We start from the raw sequence: 26014 nt of genomic DNA on the forward strand, positions 1-26014 counted from the left end.
ATTCCAAGCAAAACAAGATAATGTTCATCAGTATATCTGCTTATGGAGAGTTCACTGTGTGGCACCTATTGGTGCTGCACATATTACCCTACAGTTCAGAAATAAATTAGAATACCAGAGGAAAAAACAGTCCAGGAACACAGGGAAGGAAGCAGGGAATGGGACCTACTAACTGGTTTTACAAAAATATACATCATTCATCCCATGGACAAAATGTTCTTCTGTATTCTAACAGTTCTATTATCAGCTGACAATTGGAAGATGTTCAATTCAGAACCATGAAAATCAAATTATATTATTTGCTACTTCCTGCATCCATCAACAAAAAACATGCCCAGGGCATCCATCAACCACCTGGTTTTATATGATAGGCTTTTTACATCTTGGCATCCTGTAAAACAATTGATTGAAAGCACTTCAATACAAGTGCAAATTCCCACCTTGACCTTGTGTTCTATTAAATAGATACTGCTCAGTGATTGAAGGTACATTTTGCTAACGGTCCTCTCCCAATAATTCCTGACAAGCTACTTAATATGTCAGAGGTGTGTGCTTCCCCTTGTGCATGACTTCATCCTTTTCAAATCCCACCCTCATGGGTGACATAGTAGAGTAGTGGTTAGCGGCTAATGATGCTATTACATCTCAGGACATTGGAGTTCGGAGCTCAATTCTGGCGTCATCTGTAAGGAGTCTCCACACATCCTTCCCATGGAAGGCATGGGTTTTTCCTGGGCAGTCCAGTTTCCTCCCACAATCCAAAGACGTTAATATGTCATTACAAATTGTCCCATAATTAGGTTAGGCTTAAATTGGGTTTGTTGGGGCAGCAGGGCTCTGTGCTATGTCACTAAAACATATTATATAAACCCACAGGTGCATGATTCTATGCGGGGGATGTACAGCTGAACAGTTTGGAATACTCCTATACTAATTACCAAGACTGCATTTCCAGGTTTCCAACACTGGTTAAAATTTTCAAATGCATGGTTCCTTGCAGCCTTCCTCTCAAATTCCTCCTTCCTGCTTAACCCAAACTGAATGGTGCTCTTCCTCGCAACGTGTTAAGAACAGAATCAATCAAAGGCCAACAGGCTCATCAAGTCAATGTTGCGTTCACATTCCCACTCTCCCTCCCAATCACACCCCTACCCTTCAACTCCCACCCTCCCTCCCAATCACACAGCCATTAGATAGAAAATGAAAACAGGCACACTTAGTGGTAAACAACAGTCGATATCAAAGCCAAGGGACATTAAAAGACACTGATTATTGATATCAACTGCCCCCATTTACCCACACAAGAATTCAAACTCAACATGCCTTCCACCACCAGGAACTCTTCCAATATTCTCCAGAGATTGATGAAAAAGAGTACTTGATTTATTGCATTCTGGAAAATTTCGCTAAGGAGGGTAAGAGGAATGTAGTCCAGTTTTAACACAGGATACTTGGCCCTAGCATCTTGCAGTAAAAAAAAGATTCTTTGTATTAATTCAATTTGGAATTGGCTTACTGGTATATTATTGTCACATGAACCGAGATACAGTGAAAAGCTCGTCTTGCGTAGTGTACGTGCAGATCAGATCATTGCCCAGTGCATTGAGGTAGAACAAGGTAAAACAATAACAATGTTGAATAAAGTGTAACGGCTACAGAGGAAGTGAAGTGCAGGTAGGCAATAAGATGCAAGATCATATTGAGATAGATTGTGAAGTCGGAAATCCATTTTATCATACTAGGGAACTGTTCAATAGTCTGATAACAGTGGGATAAAAGCTGACCTTAAGCCTGATGGTACGTGCTTTCAGGCTTTTGCACCTCCTGCCCAGTGGGAGGGGGAGAAGTTAGAACATCCAGGGTGGATGTGGTCTTCGATTATTCTGGCTGCTTTACCAAGACAGTAAGAAGTATAGATAGAGTCCAGGGAGGAGGACCCGGTTTCTGTGAAGTGTTGAATACTTTTGTTGAAATATGCAGTCTGCACTTGTCACTCAGTATTTATTGATTCCAATAATAATTTGATTGACACTTTCAGCTCTCATGAACTCTAACCACATAATTTTTTCCCCAAAAACAAACTTTATTCATAAAATTTACAAATACATAACACTAAACATGTTGTTTTTCACAGTACAAAGTACCCTTCTAAGGTGTTCATGCTCAAAGTAAATTTATTATTAGAGTACGTATATGTCACCATTTACAACCCTGAGATTCAATTTCTTATGGGCATACTCAAAAATATATAGAATAATAACCATAACAGTATCAATGAAAGACTGCCCAACTTGCACATTCAACCAGAGTGCAGAAGACAACAAACTCTGCAAATAAAAAATAAATAATAATAAATAAGCAATAAATATCAAGAAAATGAGATGAAAAGTCCTTGAAAGTGAGTCCATTGGTTGTGGGAACATTTCAATGACAGAGCAAGTGAAGTTGAGTGAAGTTATCCCCTTTGGTTCAAGAGCCTGATAGTTGAGGGATAGCTCCATAACCAAACTATCCCACAAATTTTGACATGGGTTAGAGCCTCTCAAAGTCAAACGGCAGAAGGCGCCTACACTGCATTTCCTACAGAGCCTTCACAATAACAGCACTGAGTTCCATGTAACTCTGAACCTCAGAATGTGTCAGAAAGCAACATTTAGTGATAGATCTCTCCCTGTACTGGAAGATCACAGTTTCAAACAGACTGAAAGGCTTCTTCTGCTGAGGCACCGATCTTACAGCAACAGGTGATGTTTGTCTCAATGCCTGGGTTTCTAAACGCCATAATGTTGGCTACACATCCAAAACTGAAAAACTTCTCTAGTCACAGCTTTTCGCAGCCCAGGGGCTTTCCCAAACCACAGTTAAATAAGGCCCATTACTGTGGTAGCAGCCATTCTGTTTAAAGCAAGTTCCCAGGATCAGAAATCCCTACATTTCCTCACAGTAGAGACAAGGCAGAAAGTGAAGACAGCCCCCAGTTTAATGTCTTTCTGAAAGTCAGCACATTCATAATAGAACAGTCCTTCCATCCTGCACTGGTGGCTTTATGATCATATCAGCGGACTGAATCTGTTATTCCCCCATCTCATAAGTGAAACATGATTGAGTCATGGTTTACAGTTAAGCATTGAATTAAAGCATTTACATAGTCTGAAGAGTCTTACACTGCATCTTTCTGGTAAAATAGAATCCTGATGGGAAATGTACACCTATTGAACGAAATGCATTACCCAAAATGAATTGGTCTAAGGTTACCTTTCTTCTCACTTGTCACTTCCGAAGGTTTTGCCCCTACCTTCAGCAGCATGGGTGCCTGATGGTGAAGTTGTTAGGGCTTGGGGCTACTCCCAGGAATGGAAGAGTCACTGTATCTACACGGTGTTATAATTCAAACTGGAAGCTCAAGATTTGGACAGAGATCTCACTAAACCCTGTTAGACAAATCTAAAAGGTGCATTTGGACCTATTTGATAAGTGGAGATGAATGGCCAGCAAAGAAATGGTGGGCCAAAGAGCCTGTTTCAGTACAGTATGACCTTAAATGTTGGCCTGCCGATTTCAATGTTCCCTAGTATTAATTCTGAACTCAGCAAAATATATAACCAATTGGGTTCACACAAAGTATGCACTGTTCTGATTACATCATGGGTGCAATTTAGCAGAATTATTGAAAAGAGAGCATTAAAAATAGCATCTCATAAAGAAAGAGTGAAATGTGACAGTGTAATAGTGCTTTTCTTTACATAGCATTCAACTGATCCACTAAAACCTTTTTAGGCAATATGCAACTTCACATTCCAGTTTAATCTTTAACAGTTATACTGCTTGGTCAGCTCTCTCGCCAGCCCATCAAGAAAGTATGGTAACTGCAGTCTGCAGAAGCTTAAATGTACGACAGCAGTAACTATGACTTACATTTTTTTGTGGCTGGCACTGTTTTCCAGGATGTTCTTTTGGAAATGTGTCGAAGCTCACATCACCCATCCCTTAAAATGGGACAGTCCAAGCAACAACATCCTCTCACTTACATGGCAGAATGTTAATATCTGATAGGTGTGCAGAACACGTGAGCTATCAGCACTACACATTTGGGAAAGCAAGCTGTCTACCAACCATATTCACAGTCCATTGGTGTGCTCCTTAGAGGTGATGACTGCAACACATTAGCCTCCACAAGACCACATCAGCACAAACTGACGCATTTATTATTAGTTTATGTAGTCCCAAGCTGCCAAACTCTGCAGTGCAAGCTGTACTTCAATTACAGGTCAATGTCACACATTCAGAAATTAGCAAGATTTCAAATCCATCTACAGAGTTTAAGAGATTAAACTATTAAAGATGCATTAGCCAGTTAGACAGCAAGAGCAACTGCCACTAGGCTTCAGATAATTTCTCAATATTTTTGATGACTAATTCTTCTACAAAGTGGAATTAAAGCATGGGTTGTTGGCATAAAAATTAACACACAGAGTAGAAAACAATAATCACATGTTAAAACTAAGGAGCTGAATATTTGAGCTCAAGGATGTATGACCAAGAAACAAGCTATCAACCTGTTAGCCCTTGGACAGTTCACAGTTGGTGGTTAATTATGAATCACCATTCCCCACCAATTCGATCTCTCAAAGACTGTCACTCGATAATCCAAGGGAAGCTTCTGGGTGAGGAAGCACACTGAGCCCTTAATCAAAATATTCCCTTTGGGTGAATAGCCATGTGATGCTGAATACAAAACAGGTTAGTATCTGAAGTAGACAAAACTGGTTAAAATTTTAACCTGAAACTGTAATCTGCCATGTCACTTTACACGACCTGCAGTATATGTTGTACACTTTATTCTTAGTTCCACATCCTACTCCACTTATATTTACATCCCTTCATCACACCACTACTAATTAGCAATTATTCACTAATAATTGACAGCACAGTGGTGCAATCAACAGCTCTAGCTCGCTGTGCTCTGCTGCTGTTTGTGTGGAGTGTGCATATCCTTCCTTTGTATTTCATGGGCTCCAGTTTCCTCCCACATACCAAAGAGATGCAGGTTAGTACATTCATGTAAGTTTCCACTAGCATGAAGGAGGGTTGTAGAATCCAGGGAATTTTGAGGGCATGTTGGGAAACTAAAACAAAATGAGCATAGAATTAGTATAACTGGGTGCTTGAAAGCCAGCAGGGATTGGATGGGCTGTACGATATGAGCCTATGATCTAGAAGATGACTCATGCTGATAAAGATGGCTTTCTTCCACAACTTCACACTCAATGACTCTCATCTGAGCAGCCACCACCTTGATAACATCAAACATGGTAGTGCAGTTGGTCACACTTAGCTCCCACAGCATTTGAGACTGGTTCGTTCATTCAATTTCACGTACAAATGTCCCTCTCTCTGTGAGGTCTTTTTCATCTGCTAAGATCACATTTTATCCTTTTCCTGATCAGATGTGAGATTGAAAAGTCAGCTCTGATAATTCTTTGCAGTTTTTACTCACACATTGTGCTAAACCAGGCCAGAAATTTTAGAGGTTCCAACATTAGATCCTTGTATCTGGTAACAATCAGAATGTCAAAGCCACACAGCCACAAGAAAATGAAGAAAAAGTTCCTTTTTATTTACTAATTTGACAGGATGTACAAGCAAGACCAGCGTTTAGTATCCATGTCCAATTGTCCTGGAGAAGTTTGGGAGGAGGGGGAAGATGACACTTTTTTGAACTGCAGACGTTTTCTGCTAAAAGTGTTCTGATGAAGGGTCTCTGCCTGAAACATTGACTCTTTTCTACAGATGCTGCCTAGCCTGCAGAATTCCTCCAACATTTTGTGTGTGTGTTGCCATTTATCAGAATGTGCAATATTTAGAGTTACATCTTTAAATTCAAAATGTGAGAGGGATTATCAACAGCCCTTAGGGTGCCTCCCTCCTACCATTACATAGTTGACAGTGAAGGGTGTAAAATGTGAATTAATTCAAGACTATGTTATAAAACAAAATACCATGTTAAGAACGGAGTAAAGGTGTGGAATTTGGTTCTGTTGGCATCTACCATTCTTCACAGAAATTGTTGAGCAGACAAGTGGAGAAAGCCTACCCTACATTATTGGTGTTACTGAAATGATAGGGAGGAACTGCAGTAGGTGAAAGCCCTGGTGCTTCAGTAACCCCCATTTCTTAAAGCCAAGCTGACTTGTTTTTTTTGAAAGCTGCTCCAGGCTTTTAGTAACTCCAAATGCTCAGACCAGAGAGAATCAGGATGGACTTAGGAATTGGTCATTCCCACGACTCACCCTAAACCCTCCGATACAGTATGCAGAACTACTACCTGCTGTGCCTAAGAACTGGCTGTCCTCAGGGTAGCTGCTGTACTTGTCTAAAGAATAATAACCATACTCAAAAAGTCATTTCCATCAAAGCACTTTGGCTTGTCCCACAGAGTGCTGCAACATTCACAGGCAGTCAGCTTACAAATACAATGCCCCTTTAGATGATGGAAATGCTGAGTAAGTCTCACTTAAGGGACAATGGAAAAACTACCTTTCCACTTGGCTGCTGTCAGTTTTTCCAGGTTGACAGTAATCACTGAATTATGGTACATCTGTCCTTGTATTTGCCTTGATAATATTCTGTTTGCGCATCCAACCAAATAGCTCATGTTCCATTTCATCTCAGCTCCATATTATGACATCAATAACTATTAATGATTTATTCTCTGACAAGGTCACTGCTATAAAAACTAGAACAAATGTATAATTACTTCCATGCTTTCTTTCAGACAGAAGACCACACATTATATCCACATCAAATGTATGTTAATGGGAGCTACGCTGAGTTCATCACTAGGCACTCAACACCTCTCAATATCCAGCAATCTGTAACCTAGAAAAATACCCTCAATGTGTCGGAAGAGATTTCATTAACAGGAGCCATTCTGATGGCAAACGACTACTAGATAGAGTCTAAAGTCCCTCAATATCTGGCAGAACTGTTGACTAGAGGGGGAAAAAAATACATGATCCCACATATAATAAGAAGCTTTCTGATGAAGGGTAACTACTAGAGTTCAAACTGTGACAATGTGCATGATATTTTAACTATGTTTTCACCAATAAAATTCTATCACCAGATAATTTGAAACAGTGATTGTAAATAAGGCAGTTAATGAGAAATTCAGCACTTCATACCCCATTATAACTACAAATACTAGCTACAGTTTAAAGATAAATCTTATACAACTCAGTCATCAGCATCCTGAGCTGTAATTTTATCCAATGTCAAAGGCTTTTGCGATTCGATTAAAATCGCTTTAAATGGTTTGTGTCAGATGGTGCTTATAACCTTGAGCTACATCTACACGTGTATAATGGTGCATTCTGCAAGGTAGGCGTATCGTTCACCGCGTCCAGGAACTCAGCAGCCACTGTAGAGCTGCAACTGTTTCCGACTTCTGACCTTCCTCAGACAGTAGCGGCAGAACATTCGCTCTATTACGTGCTTGGCCCATCTTTAAGTACTATGCGCGGGATGTCATGGCCAGTTGGTTGGGGCACGTGTGTAATTTAAACAGCGGCCGATCAGGGATCCGCGTGCAGCATTTAATTAACTAGCAATTGTTTATATATTATAAATACAAATATATACACATTCAGTATTTACTAAAGCAGGTTGTTCGATGACTATGCCTTCACATTTATTAGCCTCCTGTGGATACTGTAAATAAGCAATTAGCAGTGGCAGGGGAACAAGGTGGAGGTATTGACTGTTTCAACAGTAATCGGTGTCACTGAACACACCAGACTTCGGTGCAAACTCAGAAACCGTGTAGGCGGGGTATGGGGAGAGGCAAAACACTTCCGATCTGGGGTTCAAGTTTATACCCAAGTGCAAGTAATGCGCCATTTATTCCTCGCGATTTTGGAGAGCTCTGCAGTTTAAGTCCAAGGTTGCTGCCAGGACATACTGGGATTATGCTGGCATTTTACCATACGTCTGGCCCATCTCCCTGCTTCAAGTACATGCAGAACAATTCGGTTTCTCGCAACCCTGTTCTCCTTCCCCAACTCGGAAGGCATCTCTTCTGGATGTTTCTCACAAGGCACCCCACCACCACCACCTGCTACTCATATTACTCAATTATGTGGATACTAGGAAGGTGTTCAAATAATAGGAGGGGGGCTTACGGAACCCCTTGTGAACCTTCTCCGAATGCGTTTGTAAAGTGTCCGAGAGATTGCTTAGAATGGCGGATATCTGAACCACCCCTTGCCCTGTGTGTGCGATATCATTACTCACCAACACTTGAGAGAACCTCTCCTCCAGCTCCCCCTCGTTAATCGGCACCGGCTGCTTGGGGACGGTCGCCTGCTGAGTCTTGATCTCCTTCCCCGGGGAAACTTCCATACTCCCGGCTGCATTCCCCATCCTGGACCCAGGAAAGTGCTTCAACACGTTGAACTTCACACTATCCAGGATTGACCAAGGGGCAACAGTCCAAATTAATCAAGAAAAATATAACAACAGTATAAAGGGGAGAAAAAGAGAAGCCAGGGGTCCTACCCCAAACACACTCAAAGACCACAAATAAAATCCTTTAAGATGTTCGCGTGAGAGTCTCCACTTTCAACCCGATGATTCCAAATGATTTCACAGCCAATAAAATCCATGTCCGAATCTCCACATGAGGGTGAGAAGTCGCAAACAGTCCAGCTTTGGTTAGCAACTCCCGAGTCAGGACCCCGCATCCACAACGAGAGAAATGGCAATGTCCCCTCGTAAAGAGGGAAAGAGAGAGGAAGTGAGGTTCAGACAGTAAGCTCGCAGTTACACACAGCAGTGTGAAACCTCGGGTTTCCGTTTCAGCCCCGCTCTTAGCACGGGCTCTCCCTCTCTCGCCTCTGCTACTATTCAATAAGCTTGTCCTTGCCTGTGAAACTGCGGATCTCTGTCTAGGTACTCGAGGAGCTCTAAATTTTATATTGCTGTAGCGTTCCTTTCCGACCTGCAGGCACCATGTGGATCTGCAATGTTTTATTTTGAATGCATTTCCCCCCAAGGTGCAGGTCGCTCGGTTGCATTTCCCCGAGTTAAGATTGCAAGAGCAGCTATTGCAAAGAATGACCCCGGGATTGTCGCCGGCTGGAGTCCGGTGGAGGCGAAGATCCTTCAAGGGATGCAGCCATCACCCGGCAGCGCCAGCTACCTGCCGGAGCTTACTGCCTCAGCAAGAATGACAGCGGAGGCAGGAGCATCCGCGTGGCCCTAACGCCTCCCACTCACCATCTACCTGCTCATCATTGGAAATTGGGCGAGTGGGCCAGCGTCAAAAAAGGAGGAAAGTTGTACCAGTAATCTCCCTTATTTCTGCCATTCAGCCCTGCTTCTAAACTTAACCAGCCTCCGAGAGAGAGAGAGAGAGCTGCAGATTTAATTCCTACTTTATTGCACCCCTGCATATTAGAGCAACACACACAAAATGCTGAAGGAACTCAGCAGATCAGGCAGCGTCTACGGAAATGAAGGAACCATCGACTTTTCGGACCCAGACCCTTCTTCAGGACTGAAAAGGAAGGGGGAATACGCCAGAACAACAAGGTGGGGAGAGATGAAGGAGGACTATAACCGGAAGGTGATAGGTGGAGCCAGGTGGGTGGGAAAGGAGGAATCTGATAGGAGCGGAGAGTGGACTATGGGAGAGAGGGAAGATGGAGGTGATATGCAGGTGAAAAAAAGTAAGAGGCCAGTGTGGGGGAGGGGGTAGAGAATTGCAGGAAGGAGCAATTGATATTCATACCACCAGGTTGGAGGCTACGAAGACGGAATATGAGCTGTGGTTTCTCCAACCTGAGAGTGGCGTCTTTGTGGTAGAAGAGGAGACCATGGACTGACATGTTGGCACTGGAAGGGGAATAGGAATTAAAATGGTTGGCCACCTGATTATTTAGTCAGCATCACAAAATGGATTTCTGTGCTCCTTGCATTATGATAGCACTTCTCTCTTCCTTGATAAAGCAGCAGTGCACCCGCCCCAGACATTCTGTCCCCTCTCCCATCGGGCAGAAGATACAAAAGCCTAAAAGCATATACCACCCGGCTTAAGGACAGTTTCTATCCCTCTGTTATAAACCCTTTGAACAGCCTCTAGTAGGATAAAATGGACTCTGAACCTCACGATCCACCTTGCCACGACCTTGCGCCTTATTGTCTGTCTGCACTGCACTTTCTCTGTGACTGGCACATTCTGTTCTTGTTTTCCCTTGTACTAAAGGTTCAAAGTAAATTTTATTATCAAACTACCTTGATGTACTGATGTGATGATTTGTATGAATGGCATGCAAAACAATATTTTTCACTGCATGTGACAATAATGGAGGAAATAATTAAATGAATCCAATGAAGTTCTAACAGCACAAAAAAACTTAAGATTTGTTCCAAGTGCAAAGGTTGCATTGGTCTGTGGCATTATTTGAGAGGAACATATGGATCATTTGCAAGTCTAGCGAGATACTCAACATCTGGAAAGTTAATATTTTTATCAAGGTCTGATTTTTGACTTTGTGTCACTGTGCAACATAATGGCATGCAAGAGCCGTGCTAACAACATTCCTCATATTATCTCCTTTGTTTGGCATGTACCGACTATCCATGTGAAACTTAACAGAAGCTGGTTTACCCTCTACCTTCACCCACTGTGCTTTTCCAGTTTTTCATCATTTGCAAGTTTCCCTCATGATCTACTGTATCACTCTCTGGAGAAATATAACCAACTCTCCTGGAAATAGAATGCAATCTTGCTTTTTTATTTTTTAGTCAGATGATCAAAAAAGCACCCTGAAGCAACTTAAAATTAAATAAATACAGAATGCTGGAAGAACTCTGAGTTCAGCAGCATCTATGGAGGTAAATGCATTTCCTCCATTTCCTGCATATCTGATCTTACCTCGACCAACAATGAGAAGAGTTACTTTCACCCACTAGACTTTATACAATCCCATGACTAGCCGCATCTCATCTCCATCGCCCTCCCCAACTTTATGTTTCTATGTTTTTCACAGGGACCAATTGCTTCATGACTCCCTGGTGCACTCATCCCTTCCCATTCCCTGTCTCTTTCCCCTCTAACTATATAACACTTGCTCCAGCACCACCTTTCTCACCACCATCCAGAGACCCAAAGAGCCTTTCCGGATGAGGCAAGAATTTACCTGATCCTCTTCCAATATGGTTGACTGCTTTCAGTTCCTGTGGTGTGGCCGCCGCCACACTGGTGAAACCATGTGTCTAGTCTAGGTGACTCTTTGCACAGCACCGTGATCTGTCTGCATCAGCTGTTCTGAGCTTTCCACTCCAACGCCAGCCTGACCACTGGAAAGGCCAAACACAAAATGGAAGAACAAAATCTTATATTCTGCTTGGTTAGTTATGAACATTGAATTTTCCAGTTTCAGGTAACTTACACCATGTTTTCCTCTCACACCCACTCATCCATTCACCTGGTTTTCTTCTACCTTTGTTAACTTTTCCCTTCACCTCTCCCCCACTTGGCTCTACCTCCTCCCCATCTATTTCCACCTGTCACCTCCCAGTCTCTATACCCCTCCCTCCAAATCCTATCACAGCCTGTCCTCCCCACCATCCCAACCACGTACTGGCAACCCTTCCTCTTCTCTTTCTTTCCTGACTTACACTTTTTGCTTTGACAGATGCCGATTCACCCTCCGATTGCTGTTTTTTATTGCACTTTTACAGCAAATTATTATATATATTCAGGTCATTCAAAGACATTTCTTGGCCAAAGTATATTCTTGATAAACAATCGTATACTTGAAAAAATGAATCTCAAGGTAGTATATGGTGACATATACATACTTTGATTTAAAAAAATTATCGAAGTATAATTTATGTTCCCTGTGTTTCAGAGACTGAAATCATCGGATCATTGGGGGATGTGGGAGTTTGTGCTGGTTCCTCATGTTTTGATGGTCAAAGCAAGCATAGAATGCATTGAGCTCATCTGGAAGTGAAGTCCTGCTGTCTCCCATGTTGCTTGATTTAACTTTATAAGACTGTTAATATTCAAGCCACAAACAATGGACTTACTTTCAAGGACTCTTCATCTCAATATTTGTTGCTTATTTATTTATATTATTGTTTCTTCTTTTTGCATTTGCACTTTGTTGTCTTCTGCACTCTTGTTGAATGTCCTAGTTGGGTGGTCATTCACTAATTCTGTTATAGTTACTATTTTATAGATTTACTGAGTATACCTACAAGAAAATGAATCTCGCAGTTGTATATGGTGACATATATGTACTTTGATAATAAATTTACTTTGACCTTCATTTTGCTTCATTGGAGCAGCAATGAACAATCAGCTGCATGAGCCTTCTGAGTTTTTCAGTTGGTCTGTAGCTACACCCCATTTACCTACCTTTGTTCTAAATATACTGAGTGCCATTCCTAATTCACCCTTGTACATTTTTTAAGAAATCTTGCCTGAAGAACCTTTCGAGCAGGCAATGTTAGAATTTCCATGTTCATTTGGTAAATGAAGTACTTCATCAGAAAATTCATCACCCTGAAATGCTTCCATTCTTGAGCAGAATTCCTGAACTTGCCAGCTTTTAATTACAGTAGGCAGAAAGTTGGCTTCAGGTAGGTTCTCATAGTTCCTCACAACACCAAAGGCTGGTCAACCCATTAAATCTATGCTGGCTCTTAGAGCTATACCATTCATCCACTAATCTCCCTGTAATCTCTTCTCTCATGCATGTCCACCAAGGTCTCACAATTTCTCCTATCCCACTTATACACTGGATAAAATTTACACATTGGATGCTTCATCTACTAATCTGCATGTCACTGGGAGGAAACCCACATGTCCACAGGGAGACAGTGGAGACAGGTCAGGATCAGACCTGGGGGTAGCTAGAGCTGTGAGCCAGTTGCATTGTCTGGAGAGCATGGACAGGGGATCTGGAAGTTTTGGATGGTTGTCCTGGCTGCCACTGAAGCTTGAATATGAGAAGCATTTTTCTTTGCTCTTTACACCATTGGGAAATACTGCTACCCTGGAGAATGCCCCAAGATCACATTTGCTGCTGCACTCTAGCCAGAGCTGTAGGTTTTGCTTTCCCAGGGTAAAGAGCTTCTGTTGCCTCCTTCATGCAGTAAGATGCTGCAGTCTTGAGATCCCAAGTACCAGCCTATAAAGTGCCTAAAACACAGGGAGCAATAGCTCTAGTCACTCACCGCCAGCCACTAGCAAGCTGGTTATGTGACAGACCCTGGGCATTTTACCCCTCAGTTACCTGTCGAACTGAGCCCTAATGACTTGATATTGTTTGGAACCCTGCTAGGAATCTTCCTCTCCTCCTGCTCACTCTTCTGGCAGACAATGCAGATCTGCTCCCCTTCCTGCTACTCCCCCCACTCTCCCAGACAAGGATCAGTCCCCTCCACCACACCCCAGCCTACTCTCAATCCTTGCCTGGCAACACAGGTTGAGGTCACAGTCAAGGTTTACCTTAAGCCACTGCACTCTGTCTCAGACTACAATGTTGTCCACTCATCCAACTCTGGCAAATCCGCACAGCCTTTCATTATGGAGTCTTAGAGAGATGCAACACGGGAACAGGTCTTTCAGCCCATCGAGTCCATGCTGACCATCAACCCTCCTTCCAATCAACCCCCAACATGCCTGCAAGAAATAAGAGTCCTTTAAATGATTTAGGTGTGGGTAGGCATTCTTCCCTGTGCTTCTCCACATGGATAGCACATCGAGTTAACTTGTTGAGCATAAGAGCCAAAGACATAGAAGCAGTAGGGCAGTCAGCCCCTCATGCTGCTCCACCGCTGGATGAAGTTATCACTGACCTTTTATCATAATGCCTTTTTCCTCAGTTACTTATTATCTGAGATAGAATTCCTCTTTGAAGCACTGGCTTCATATACTGTATGCACCAAAGCCTCTACACGTAGAAGTTATCCCTCTGGAACCTTCTAAATAGTCCTCGTAAATCTTCTTTACACTCTTTCTTGTTTAATGGTCTCTTCTATAACAGGATGACCAAAACTGTACACAATACTTGAGGTTTAGTCCCACCAAAGCCTTGTATAACTGCACCTAACGTCCCTACTCTTAAACAGACATAGCAGTCTGCTTACTCGGCATATGATTTACATGTCAATTGCCCTTTAAGTTATGGTGGACAGCATGCACAACAAATATGAGTTCAAGTTATCCTCCAAGGCACTCAAACATTAAGACCTCAGAGTCCAGTATTGCAGCATATATACCTATAACTCAGTAAGTTGCACAACTTTGCTATATAATAAATAACTTACATACTACTACTGTTCAGTCCCGTAACGTATAAATTACTCCATATCCTAATTAATGCAGAAGACTTTGCACTGATTTTTAAACTACTTGCAAGGTTAATGAAAAAAATGTAATGCATCAATTAGATTACTGTCATATAATCAATCACTGTTAGTCATTGTTCTCTCTAAAATGGAGAAAGCAACAAGTTCATTGATAATGTCCCTGCTAACACTGCAATAATTTTGCAGCCAAATGAACAACAATACATGTAATCATCTTACATCTGAAGTGTCGCTCCCTTGTGAGAGCTGTTTTACTATCAGTACGAGTGCAGCAACCTCTGAACAAAACCAGAATCAAAATCATTCTCTAAAATTTAAATAATTGTTGTATTAAAAACAGTTTTCTGGCAACAGGACTGTGCACAGGAATTTAAATATGCCAGATTTTGTAGGACACATGCATGTATCCTCAAGCTCTGGGGCAAATATCTGTGGGGATACCTTCTGGTCAATCCATTGAGATCCTCCAGCAGATTGTTTATGGTCCAATTCTCTGTGAGAATGTCCTTAAACTCATTTTTATTTTAGTGGTTGATTGCTGGAAGGGCCCTGTGCGTTTGCCTCCTTGTTCCACCTTCTACTTATTACATTCCCATGGTTGGGTCTGTAATTTGGTTTCAAATGTTAATGTTAATACATTGAATAGTTCTCATTTTCAGGCGAATGCCATTCTCCATGGTCCCGTAGTACAGTACAGCTCTGTGATTCATTCCCCCACGTCCATTATCTTAGGTATTCTCCATTACCAAATATCCATCATTAGTAGCTAGGGTTCATTACCAGCAGTCCTTTGATATTTGGTATATTGTTTTTATTTTCCCCAGAATGCCAGCCTTCTTTGCAAGGTATGATAAATATCAGATTCCTTCACTATCCAATGTCCGTCATTATTAATTAGAGATCCATTATTAACAAATACATTATTCATAGCAGACTAACACATTTCTACCCATAAGCTCCTGAGTGAACTTGTGCTCACCTCTTCTTTCATTTCACTTACTTCTTCTGAGTAAAAGGTTTTGCTAATGGGAGCCTTTATAGGTCTAATCGATGCCCACCCTTTGTAGGATATGTCTGATGTTCCGCAATTCAGAACTACTCGACCCCTCCTTCACTTATTCTCTTGGTATTCTGGTGAATGAATAGCTACTGCTTCCTTCTCTCCCACCACGCTAGGTTTCATCAATTTTGCTTCCAAATTCTGCTTTTCTTTCAGTTTTGACTCTTCCCTTTCTTGACTTTAGTATCGCAGGGAAAAAGCTAGTGACAGAAACCCACCTACTTCCACACCAATTCTGACTACATATCCTTTATCTCTTCTTCCCTTGCAAACTCTATTCTATTGTTCTAACTTTCCAACTGTTCTAAAGCCTCATTCCACACTAATGTTTCTAACTTGTCTTCTGTTTTCATCAACCAAATATTCCACTCCATCATGTCTGCCTCTTGCTCACAAACCTTCTCTCTCTCTGTACTAAATGGAAGAGTGACCACTTGACCTCATCTTCCACACGTTAAACCTTCACATTCAAAGGCTCATGTTCTGCCATCTCTGACACTTACTATATGTTGTCACCATCACACATATCTTCTTTTCTCTCTGTGGCATTTTCTATCTCTACCAATACCCATTCTCTTTTCCAAGGCACCTTCCCATGTATCTGCAGGAAACAAAACTTTCCCTTTGCTTCAACTCCTTTCTCACAATCCAGGAGCTAAGACCACAAGAAAATAGGAGCAGGAGTAGGCCACTTGGCTTTGAAGCCTGCCCTGTTGTTCTGCTTTGTTATGGCTGCTCTGCACATGACCCCAATTCTTCTGCTTTCCATAGTTCTCAATTCCCTGATCTTTTAAAAACCAATTTATTTTCTCTTTGTTATCTCCAATGATCTACCTTCCACAACGCTCTGGGGTAGGGAAGTCCAGAGATTTACCACCCTCTGTGTGACACAATTCACCTCAGCTTTAAATGTCCAAATACACACCTTTTCACCACTTCTCATTTGAGAATCTCCCACTTGTGGAAGACCTCAACATTTGCATGGTGCAAAAGCACTATATCCTCTAAGAGTGATCCACCTGTCCTCCAATGCTGACTAGTAAAACAAAATTGTTACAGAAACAGCACTGAAGACTCCTTTTACATCTGAGTGCGACAGTATTCCTGAGTCTCCATTCAGGACTTGCCTGACTGACAGAAGCTACTGACAAAATGAAAAAAGTCCTGAACACCACCAAGATGGAGGTCCTTCATTACAAACACTCTCCTCATGTTAAGCAACCACTTGTATTTGTTCTAGGTCTTTGTGTTGCAACCTTACATTGTAATCTTCCCTCCACTGGGGAGTAAAGATCATGGATTAAGAAACTGTTCAGAGTGCCTTAATGCAGACAGGAAGAATGACTCTAAGCTTTGGGCCATCAATTGTATTAATTATCTGTTCACTCTCACTCTGACCTTTACATTTTTCCAATGAAACTCAATGTAAAATTACATTTCCCAAATTTGCACATTACGGAGTCCAGGACTCAACACTAGGCTCTCTCACTTACAGTTCCTGTGGACTGATTCTCTACATATCTTAGTCCTGCTACCATTTCCTTATGTTACTCTATCATCTCTTTGTCAATTAAATTTCCCCTGCTTTCCATCACAGACCTTATTTTGGTTCTATTTCTTTCTCCCTTTCTCTTCGTCATGAATCTGTTTTTCTCCAGCTTGTCTCAATTTCAATAATAAATATCATCAACCTGAAATATTAGCTGTTTCTCTCTCCACAGGTGCAGTCCTACCTACTGGGTATCACCAAAAATCCAGAACTTTATGCTTTAATTCCAGATTCCCAGCATTTGCAAGATTTATTTTTATGACCTTCACACATAGTTGCCACCAGTCAAACAGAGCACTGGTAAGTCTTGTTATCCTGTTGGGTGAACCTTGCTATATTCTTTAACACAAAGAAACAGATGCAATTCCTCAATTCCAGTAAGAAGTTTTAAAGAGAATAGCAAATACATTTCATTGTTTTGTATTATTTATTTCATAATCATGCAATTTACAAGTACCTTTCGACCATTTCAGTGGCTGTATGCAATTTCAGGGATTGGAGCAGTCACATAACATTGTCAGCATTAGTTTATGCCATTCATTGTATGATGTTTCTCTTGACTGTTGCTGGCAAATTTAGTCCTCATTGACCTGGAAATCACCATCTGGGACACCGTTAGGATTGGTCCCATACTTGCCTTATAGTCAAAAGCATGTCCACCTCACTTCCTTATCCCTTAACTCTTCCTTGTGCCCTGATTTCCCTAATTCTTTTGGACTAATCATCCTATCTGCTGATGGAGTCTCAAGTGAAAGTCTTGATAAATATTAGCTCTGTTTCTCTCTCCACAGATCCTACCTGACATGCAGAGCCTGATTATTTGATTATCTAATTTAATTTCATTGGACAGAATCTGATCATTTTGATTATTTTTTAATTTATAGATTGAGATACAGTGTGGAACAGGCCCTTCTGGCCCTTTGAGCTGCACCACCCAGCATCTCCCAATTTAATGTCAGCTTAATCGCCAGAAAACTTACAATTAACCACCTGACCAGTACGTTTTTGGACTGTGGGAGGAAAACCAGAGCACCTGGAGGAAACCCCTGTGGTCACAGGGAGAATGTACAAATTCCTTACTGACAGCAGCAGGAAATACACCCGGGTCACTGATACTGTAAAACATTGTGCTAACCACTATGCTAATGGGTTGCCCTTGGTCATTCCTAGGTCCTAAATCCTTGGAAACCCTTCACATTTTTCTCCAATATGTAAAGTTGTCCTTAAACTTTTGTTCATCTGTCCTAATACCCCATTAGTACTTTGCTATCACTTTTTGCTTGGAGTGCTCTTTGACTTGCCTGGACTCATCACATTAAGTTAAAGTTGTGACCAACATACAAGTTGCCTTTGTACTTGCTTTACACAGAAACTGAGTTCCAGTAATAATTATTGCCTGTCACCTTCTAAAATATTTTCCTAGACATGATGAGGTGCCACTTAATTGCAAGCTTTACTTTTACATTTATATTTTTAAATTATTTGCTTTGAATAAATTAAATACTTCTTTTCTATTCATGACTGTAGACCATTTGGTTGATCTTAAACCAATGTCTATTTCTGTCTATTTTGAAGGCCCTTTTGCAATTGCATCTGTGATTATTCCAAGCACATAAAAGCAGAATTTAGACAACATGAATTATAGGATAAGTGAAATTGGTGGCCTTTAGTGTGGCTTTCAACTGAGTCCCCGTCATTCCTTTTCATCTTGTAACACAGTCTAAATAAAAGCTTCAAGGAAGCAATGTCATTGGAATTTGTAAAGATCCAAGCACAACAGCAGCAGGATGGAGTGAATATAGCGGAACCTGTACCAATAAGTGAATAATTAATCCAATTTAGTCTTAGTTTGCAGTCTCTGCTGGTTCTGGTTACAGACAGTAAATTAATACTATCTGCTATGTCATAGTCCTCACACAAAATAAAACATTACACCAGTTACTCGGTGCCTTAGTTTATACCCACTAAATATGATTGTACTAATTTGCTTGGAGGTTGTTAAACTTGGACCCAGCAATTGGAGTGGAGGCTTCATGTATATGAGAAAGCAAGAGGCATTTCAGAGTGTGTGATCATTCTTGGGGTTATTGTGTGCAGTTTTGGGCTCCTTGTTTCAGAAACGATATACTGACATTGGAGAAGGTTCAGAGAAGATTCACGAGAATGATTCCAGGAATGAAAGGGTTACCATATGAGGAACGTCTGGCAGCTCTTGGGCTGTATTCCCTGGAGTTCAGGAGAATGAGGGGGGATCTCATAGAAGCATTCTGAATGTTAAAAGGCCTGAACAGATTAGATATGGCAAACACGAGGAAATCTGCAGATGCTGGAAATTCAAACAACACACACACAAAATGCTGGTGGAACACAGCAGGCCAGGCAGCATCTAGAAGGAGAAGCACTGTCGACGTTTCGGGCTGAGACCCTTCATCAGGACTAACTGAAAGGAAAGATACTAAGAGATTTCTTAAAGGCTCTTGTGAAACAGGTATTGGTATTATTGTCACATTTACCAAGGTACAGTGAAAAGTTTGTCTTGCATACTATTCATACAGATCAGAACATTACACGGTGCATTGAGGTAGAGTAATGTAAATCAATAACAATGCAGAATAAAGTGTAAAACCTACTGAAAAAGTGCAGTGCAGGTAAATGTTAAAGTGCAAGGTTATAACAAGATTCAGGGAGGGTGGTACAGAAGCTTGAAGGCACAAACTTAACGATACAGGAATGGCTTCTTCCTCTCTGCCATCAGATTGCTGAATGGGCATTGAACCCATAAACACTAACTCACCACTCTTTTTTCCTCTTTTTGCCCTACTTATTTAATTTATATATGTACTCTACAGTTTTTATCATTATGTATTGCTGTCCCAATTCTGCTCACCAAACCTGGAATATCTAGCAGTTAAGTGCCGTCCTTTTTACCTACCACGGGAGTTCTCCGGAGTCATTTTGGTAGCAGTTTACACACCACCTCAAGCCAATGTCAATCAGGCTTTAGATGATCTGAGCAATGGGATCAACATGCACGAAACAGCGCACCCTAATGTCTTCACCATCGTTTTGGGGGATTTTAACAAGGCCAGTCTGAAAAAATCACTAAGCAATCACCATCAACAGATCACTTGCAATAGCAGAAGAAACAACACACTGGACCATTGTTACACCACCATCAAGAATGCCTACCGTGCTATTCCACACCCTCACTTCAGGAAGTCTGATCACCTGGCTGTACTTCTACTCCCTGAGTATAGGCAGAGACTGAAGACTGCAGCACCAGCAGTGAGGACCAAGAAGGTATGGACAAGGGAAGCACAGGAGCGCCTACAGGACTGTTTTGAATCGGTGGACTGAACTGTATTCAGAGATTCATCTTTGAACCTGGATGAGTATGCTGCCGTTGTTATCAACTTCATTAAAACCTGTGTGGATGAGTGTGTGCCTACAAAGACTTACTGTACATTCCCAAACCAAAAGCCGTGGATGAACCAGGAGGTACGTCGTCTGCTGAAGGCTAGATCTGTGACATTCAAGTCTGGAAACACAGGCCTGTACCAGAAAACCAGGTATGATTTGTGAAGGGCTATTTCGAGAGCGAAGAGACAATTTCAAATGAGGTTGAAGGCGATATCAGATGCACGACAGCTCTGGCAGGGTCTGCAAGACATTACTTCTTACAAAGCGAAACCCAATAGTATGAATGGCAGTGATGCTTCACTACCAGATGAACTCAATGCATTCTATGCCCGTTTTGAAAGAGAGAACACAACTACAGCTGGGCAGATCCCTGCTGCACCCGCTGACAATGTGACCTCTGCCTCAGAGGCCGATGTTAGACTGTCTTTAAAGAGAGTAAACCCTTGTAAGGCAGAAGATCCCAGTAGAGTACCTGGTAAGGCTCTGAAAACCTGTGCCAACCAACTAGCGGGAGTATTCAAGGACATTTTCAACCTCTCACTGCTATGGGCAGAAGTTCCCACTTGCTTCAAAAAGGTAACAATTATACCAGTGCCTAAGAACAATAATGTGGGCTGCCTTAATGTTTATTGCCCGGTAGCACTCACATCAACAGTGATGAAATGCTTTGAGAGGTTGGTCATGACTAGACTGAACTCCTGCTTCAGCAAGCCCCTGGACCCATTGCAATTTTCCTATCAATAGGTCAATGGCAGATGCAATCTCAATGGCTCTCCATAAGGCTTTAGACCACCTAGACAACACAAACACCTATGTCAGGATGATGTTCATTGATTATAGCTCGGCATTTAATATCAACATTCCCACAATCCTGATTGAGAAGTTGCAGAACCTGGGCCTCTGTACCTCCCTCTACAATTAGATCCTCAGCTTCCTAACTGGAAGACCACAATCTGTGCGGATTGGTGATAACATGTCCTCCTTGCTGACGATCAGCACTGGCGCACCTCAGGGGTGTGTGCATAGCCCACTGCTCTACTCTCTGTATACACATGACTGTGTGGCTTGGCATAGCTCAAATACCATCTATAAATTTTCTGACGATACAACCATTATTGGTAGAATCTCAGGTGATGATGAGAGGGCGTGCAGGAGTGAGATATGCCAACTAGTAGAGTGGTGTCACAGCAACAACCTGACACTCAACATCAGTAAGACAAAAGAGCTGATTATGGTCTTCAGGAAGGGTAAGACAAAGGAGCACATACCAATCCTCACAGAGGGATCAGAAGTGGAGAGAGTGAGCAGTTTCAAGTTCCTGGGTGTTAGATTCCTCTGAGGATCTAACCTGGTTCCCAACATATCGATGTAGTTATAAAGAAGGCAAGACAGCGGCTATACTTTATTAGGAGTTTGAAGAGATTTGGCATATCAACCAATACACTCATAAACTTCTATAGGTGTGGAGAGCATTCTGACAGGCCGCATCACTGTCTGGTATGGAGGGACTACTGCACAGGACCGAAAGAAGCTGCAGAACGTGGTAAATCTAGTCAGCTCCATTTTGGGCACTAGCCTACAAAGTACCCAGGACATCTTTAGGGAACGGTGTCTCAGAAAGGCAGTGTCCATTATTAAGGACCTCCAGCACCCAGGACATGGCCTTTTCTCACTGTTACCATCAGGGAGGAGATACAGAAACCTGAAGGCACACACTCAGCGATTCAGGAACAGCTTCTTCCCTTCTGGCATCCGATTCCTAAATGGACATTGAACTCACGAACAGCAACTCACTTTTTAAATATACAGTATTTCTGTTTTTGCACATTTAAAAAATCAATTCAATATATGTAATTGATTTACTTGTTTATTTATTATCATGTTTTATTTTATTTGTTATTTTTTTCTCTCTCTGCTAGATTATGTATTGCATTGAACTGCTGCTGCTAAGTTAACAAATTTCACATCACATGCCAGTGATAATAAACCTGATTCTGATTCTACTACAGTTGCATAACAACAAATTTCACAACATATGGAGATGATATTAAACCTGATTCAGATTGAGGCCAAAAGTTCATTTTATTTCAGAAGAGGTCTGTTCAAGAGTCTGATAACAGTGGGATAGAAGCTGTGTCCTTTGATGGTGTCTCTTCTTGAATTGCTGTGCTCATTAAGGTTGAAGTGCTCCGACAATGGTGGTAGGCAGGACATTTTGCGGCAGCAGTGATAAAGTAATGCCAAGATACATTCAAGGGTCATGATGCAAAACATGAAGGGAAGCTTTGGATAACAGAATCCCAATAAAAGAGACATTCTAACTGACACAGCTTATCATATTAATACTCAAAAAGAATGGTACATTGATAGCACAATATCACCTCTTGTGATAAATCTGACACTTACACTATCCACATAGTGAACCTTCGCTATGGTTATGACAGAATTCTGATCCAATGTGTAATTATACTTCTCCATTTAGGTTAAACAAACCATAGCTCCAAACCAGTGAAATTGCAATATCTAAGTTATTTATTTATTGAGATACAGCATGGTATAGGCCTTCCTGGCCCTTTGAGCCCTGCCACCCAAAAATCCCCCAATTTAACCCTAGCCAAATCATGGACAAATTACAAAGACCAATTAACCTACTGACCAATACATCATTGGACTGGGGGAGGAAACGCACATATTGTACGGGGAGAATGCGCAGAGACTCATTACAGGCGGTGGTTGGAATTGAACCCAGGTTACCTGTACTGTAAAGCATTGTGCTACCCATTACATTACTATGCCACTTAGTGTCTGAGCTTGAGATACTGATGATAGTTGGAAGGTTTCTCCATACCAGCACTTGAATAATGAATTAGGAACAGGGGTCATTCATCTGGCACTTCTAGCCCCCACATGGCTTAATCTGATTGTAGGTTCCCATTCCTACTTACCCACAATAATCATTAGCCTCCCTGCTTTTCAGGAAACTATCCATCTCTGCCTTGGAAATGTGCAACTATCAACTTTCAGCTCCCTTGAGAAAGTCAGAGTCAGGTTTATTACCACTGACAAACGTGGAGAAATTTGCGGTCCAGTGCAATACATAAAAAAACTATCAATGAGTAATTTACTGGATATAAAAAAATAAATTAAATAAGTTGTGGAAAAACAGAGCAAAGAGCTTGTGTTCATGGGTCGGTTCATTATCCATTCAGAAATCTGATGGTGGAGGGGAAGAAGCTGTTCCTAAAATATTGAATGCACTGTATGTCTTCAGGCTCCTGAACCTCCTCTCTGATGGTAGAGCATGCCCTGGATGGTTGGGGTCCTTAATAATGAATGCTTCCTTTTTGAGGCATCACCTTTCAAAGATGCTGTCAGTGCTGGGAAGGCTATCGCCCAAGATGGAGCTGACTGAGTTAGCAACCCTGTGCAGCTTCTCACCATATCAGCTGCATACTGGACAGTGATGCAATCAGTTAGAATGCTCTCCACATTGTGTCGAAATTTGCTAGAATCTTTGGTGACATATGAATTTTTCTTTTCTCTCCCTCCCCTCCCCCATAACATGTGAGCCTCCTCAATTACTTGCTGAATTTTCTATTCCAATTTCATTTCAATTTCCAATTCCAGTATTTCTTCAGAATTGTGTTCTAGGATACCCAGATCCCACTGTATCTCAGAATTCTGCAGTTCATTACCATTTAGATAAGCCTCTTTTAATTTATTTTCCTGATAATCTCACATTGTTTCACTTGATAATCTTTTTTTCCAGATCCCTGTCCACTCAGTTAAACTACTTCTGTGCTTTTAGTCCCCTTATGTCCTCTTCACTACTTACACTCCTACCTATAGTCACACTTCAGCAAATTTAGCAATCATTCCTTCAACCTTTCATACAACTTTTATAAAGAAACACTCAACAGGTCAGTCAACAGAGTAATATATCAAATTGAAGACCTTTTGTTAGAGATTGAAAAAAGTATTAGAAACTGTGGACATGTAGATGTAACAACTGGAGGTGCATCATTTGCAATTTATTTCATCCTTTCCCACCACTGGGAGACCCACCCTAACGTTCTTTCCAAGTGCAGCAGTAATTCACTTGCATTTCCTCTAATCTAGTGTACTGCATTGAGTGTTGGCAATTTGGTCTCACTGGAGAAACAAAACCCAGATTGTGCGATTATGTTGCTGAGAACCTGTGTTCAGTCTGCAGGAAAGACCTGAGCTTCCGGTTGCCTGCCATTTGAATCCTCCATTCACATTGATTCTGTTTGAGCCCTCCTGCACTGTTATAACAAGGCACATCGTCACCCAAATCCCCCTCCCCTACACACTATAAATTGAAAAAGATTGGGCAAGAAACATAGAATATAAAAAATAAGATTGAAAAAAAGTCCACAGTCCAAGTTCATATCCAAAATGCAGAAAACCTGGGTAACATTCTCTGGGCCCAGCAGCAGGCTCTCCCCTCTCCGGCAGCAGAACGGTCCCTCCAGTGATCAAAAGGCAGTCTCTCCTCTCTATTAGCAGAACGGTCCCTCCAGTGATCAAAAGGCAGTCTATCCTCTCTATTAGCAGAGCGATCCCACCAGTGATCAAAAGGCAGTCTCCCCTCTCTATTAGCAGAGTGATCCCACCAGTGATCAAAAGGCAGTCTCCCCTCTCCATAGCGGAGAAATCCCACCAGTGAATTAAAGGCAGTCTCCCCTCTCCGTAGCAGAACGATCCCACAGTGATCAAAATGCAGTCTCCCCTCTCCTGCAGCAGAGTGATCCTACCAGTGATCAAAAGGCAGTCTCCCCTCTCCGTAGCAGAACGATCCCACAGTGATCAAAATGCAGTCTCCCCTCTCCTGCAGCAGAGTGATCCCACCAGTGATCAAAAGGCAGTCTCCCCTCTCCGTAGCAGAGCGATCCCACCGGTGATCAAAAGGCAATCTCCCCTCTCCGTAGCAGAGTGATCCCACCAGTGATCAAAAGGCAGTCTCCCCTCTCCAGCAGCAGAGTGATCCCACCAGTGATCAAAAGGCAGGCAACCAGTGCTCACCTTCTGCATTCACCTCAATGTTTCAATCTCCCTCATTGCTTTAATCAGTGAACAATGAAATATTTAATTGATGAAATGTAGTCAAACATCGCGCCCCATCCCATCGCCTTCTCTCTACGAGATTCCCGCAGCTGCCTCTGCCAACTTGATATGTTAATTGTTTTTCTCTCCATAGATGCTGACTGACCTGCCGAGTGTTTTTATTTCAGATTTTCCAGCATTGACAATTTTCAGTTTTAATTTGTAGTCTGAAAGTGATACAGCATAGAAACCCACCATGTTCATGCTATCCATTGAATATCTATTTACACCAATGTCACTCACCAACATTTGGTCCACAGCTTTCTCACTCTTAACAATTCAAATGCTCATTTAGACACTTGTCGTGGGAATATTTGCTACCACACCCATGTAGGCAGAACAGACAACCCTCCACTGTCACTCTCTGTCTCCTATCACCCATCTAAGTTTGAATTCAAGTTGCTAACTTCTGTTGGATTCCTTGGACTCTAACCCTTTGCACCAGTCTCCTATATATGTCCTTGTTAAACTCT

The 26014-nt window shown here is 41.8% G+C and overlaps 1 protein-coding gene across 6 annotated transcripts in view; it reads right to left on the reverse strand.

Annotated features, from left to right (window-relative positions):
- The window catches only part of fmnl1a (formin-like 1a), a 226604-nt gene extending 217377 nt beyond the window's left edge, over positions 1–9227 (reverse strand). For 3 of the 6 annotated variants that reach the window (XM_073070697.1, XM_073070696.1, XM_073070692.1), the window contains exon 1: positions 8293–9225. In XM_073070697.1, coding sequence (XP_072926798.1) covers positions 8293–8421 — 129 coding nt within the window. In that variant the 5' untranslated portion in view covers positions 8422–9225. Of the gene's footprint in view, positions 1–8292 lie in introns of all 6 variants that reach the window. The other 3 variants (XM_073070698.1, XM_073070694.1, XM_073070693.1) reach the window with 2 other exon arrangements.
- Positions 9228–26014: the final 16787 nt, after the last annotated feature.

The sequence above is a fragment of the Hemitrygon akajei genome, chromosome 18, assembly GCF_048418815.1.
Source record: "Hemitrygon akajei chromosome 18, sHemAka1.3, whole genome shotgun sequence".
Classification (NCBI taxonomy): domain Eukaryota; kingdom Metazoa; phylum Chordata; class Chondrichthyes; order Myliobatiformes; family Dasyatidae; genus Hemitrygon; species Hemitrygon akajei.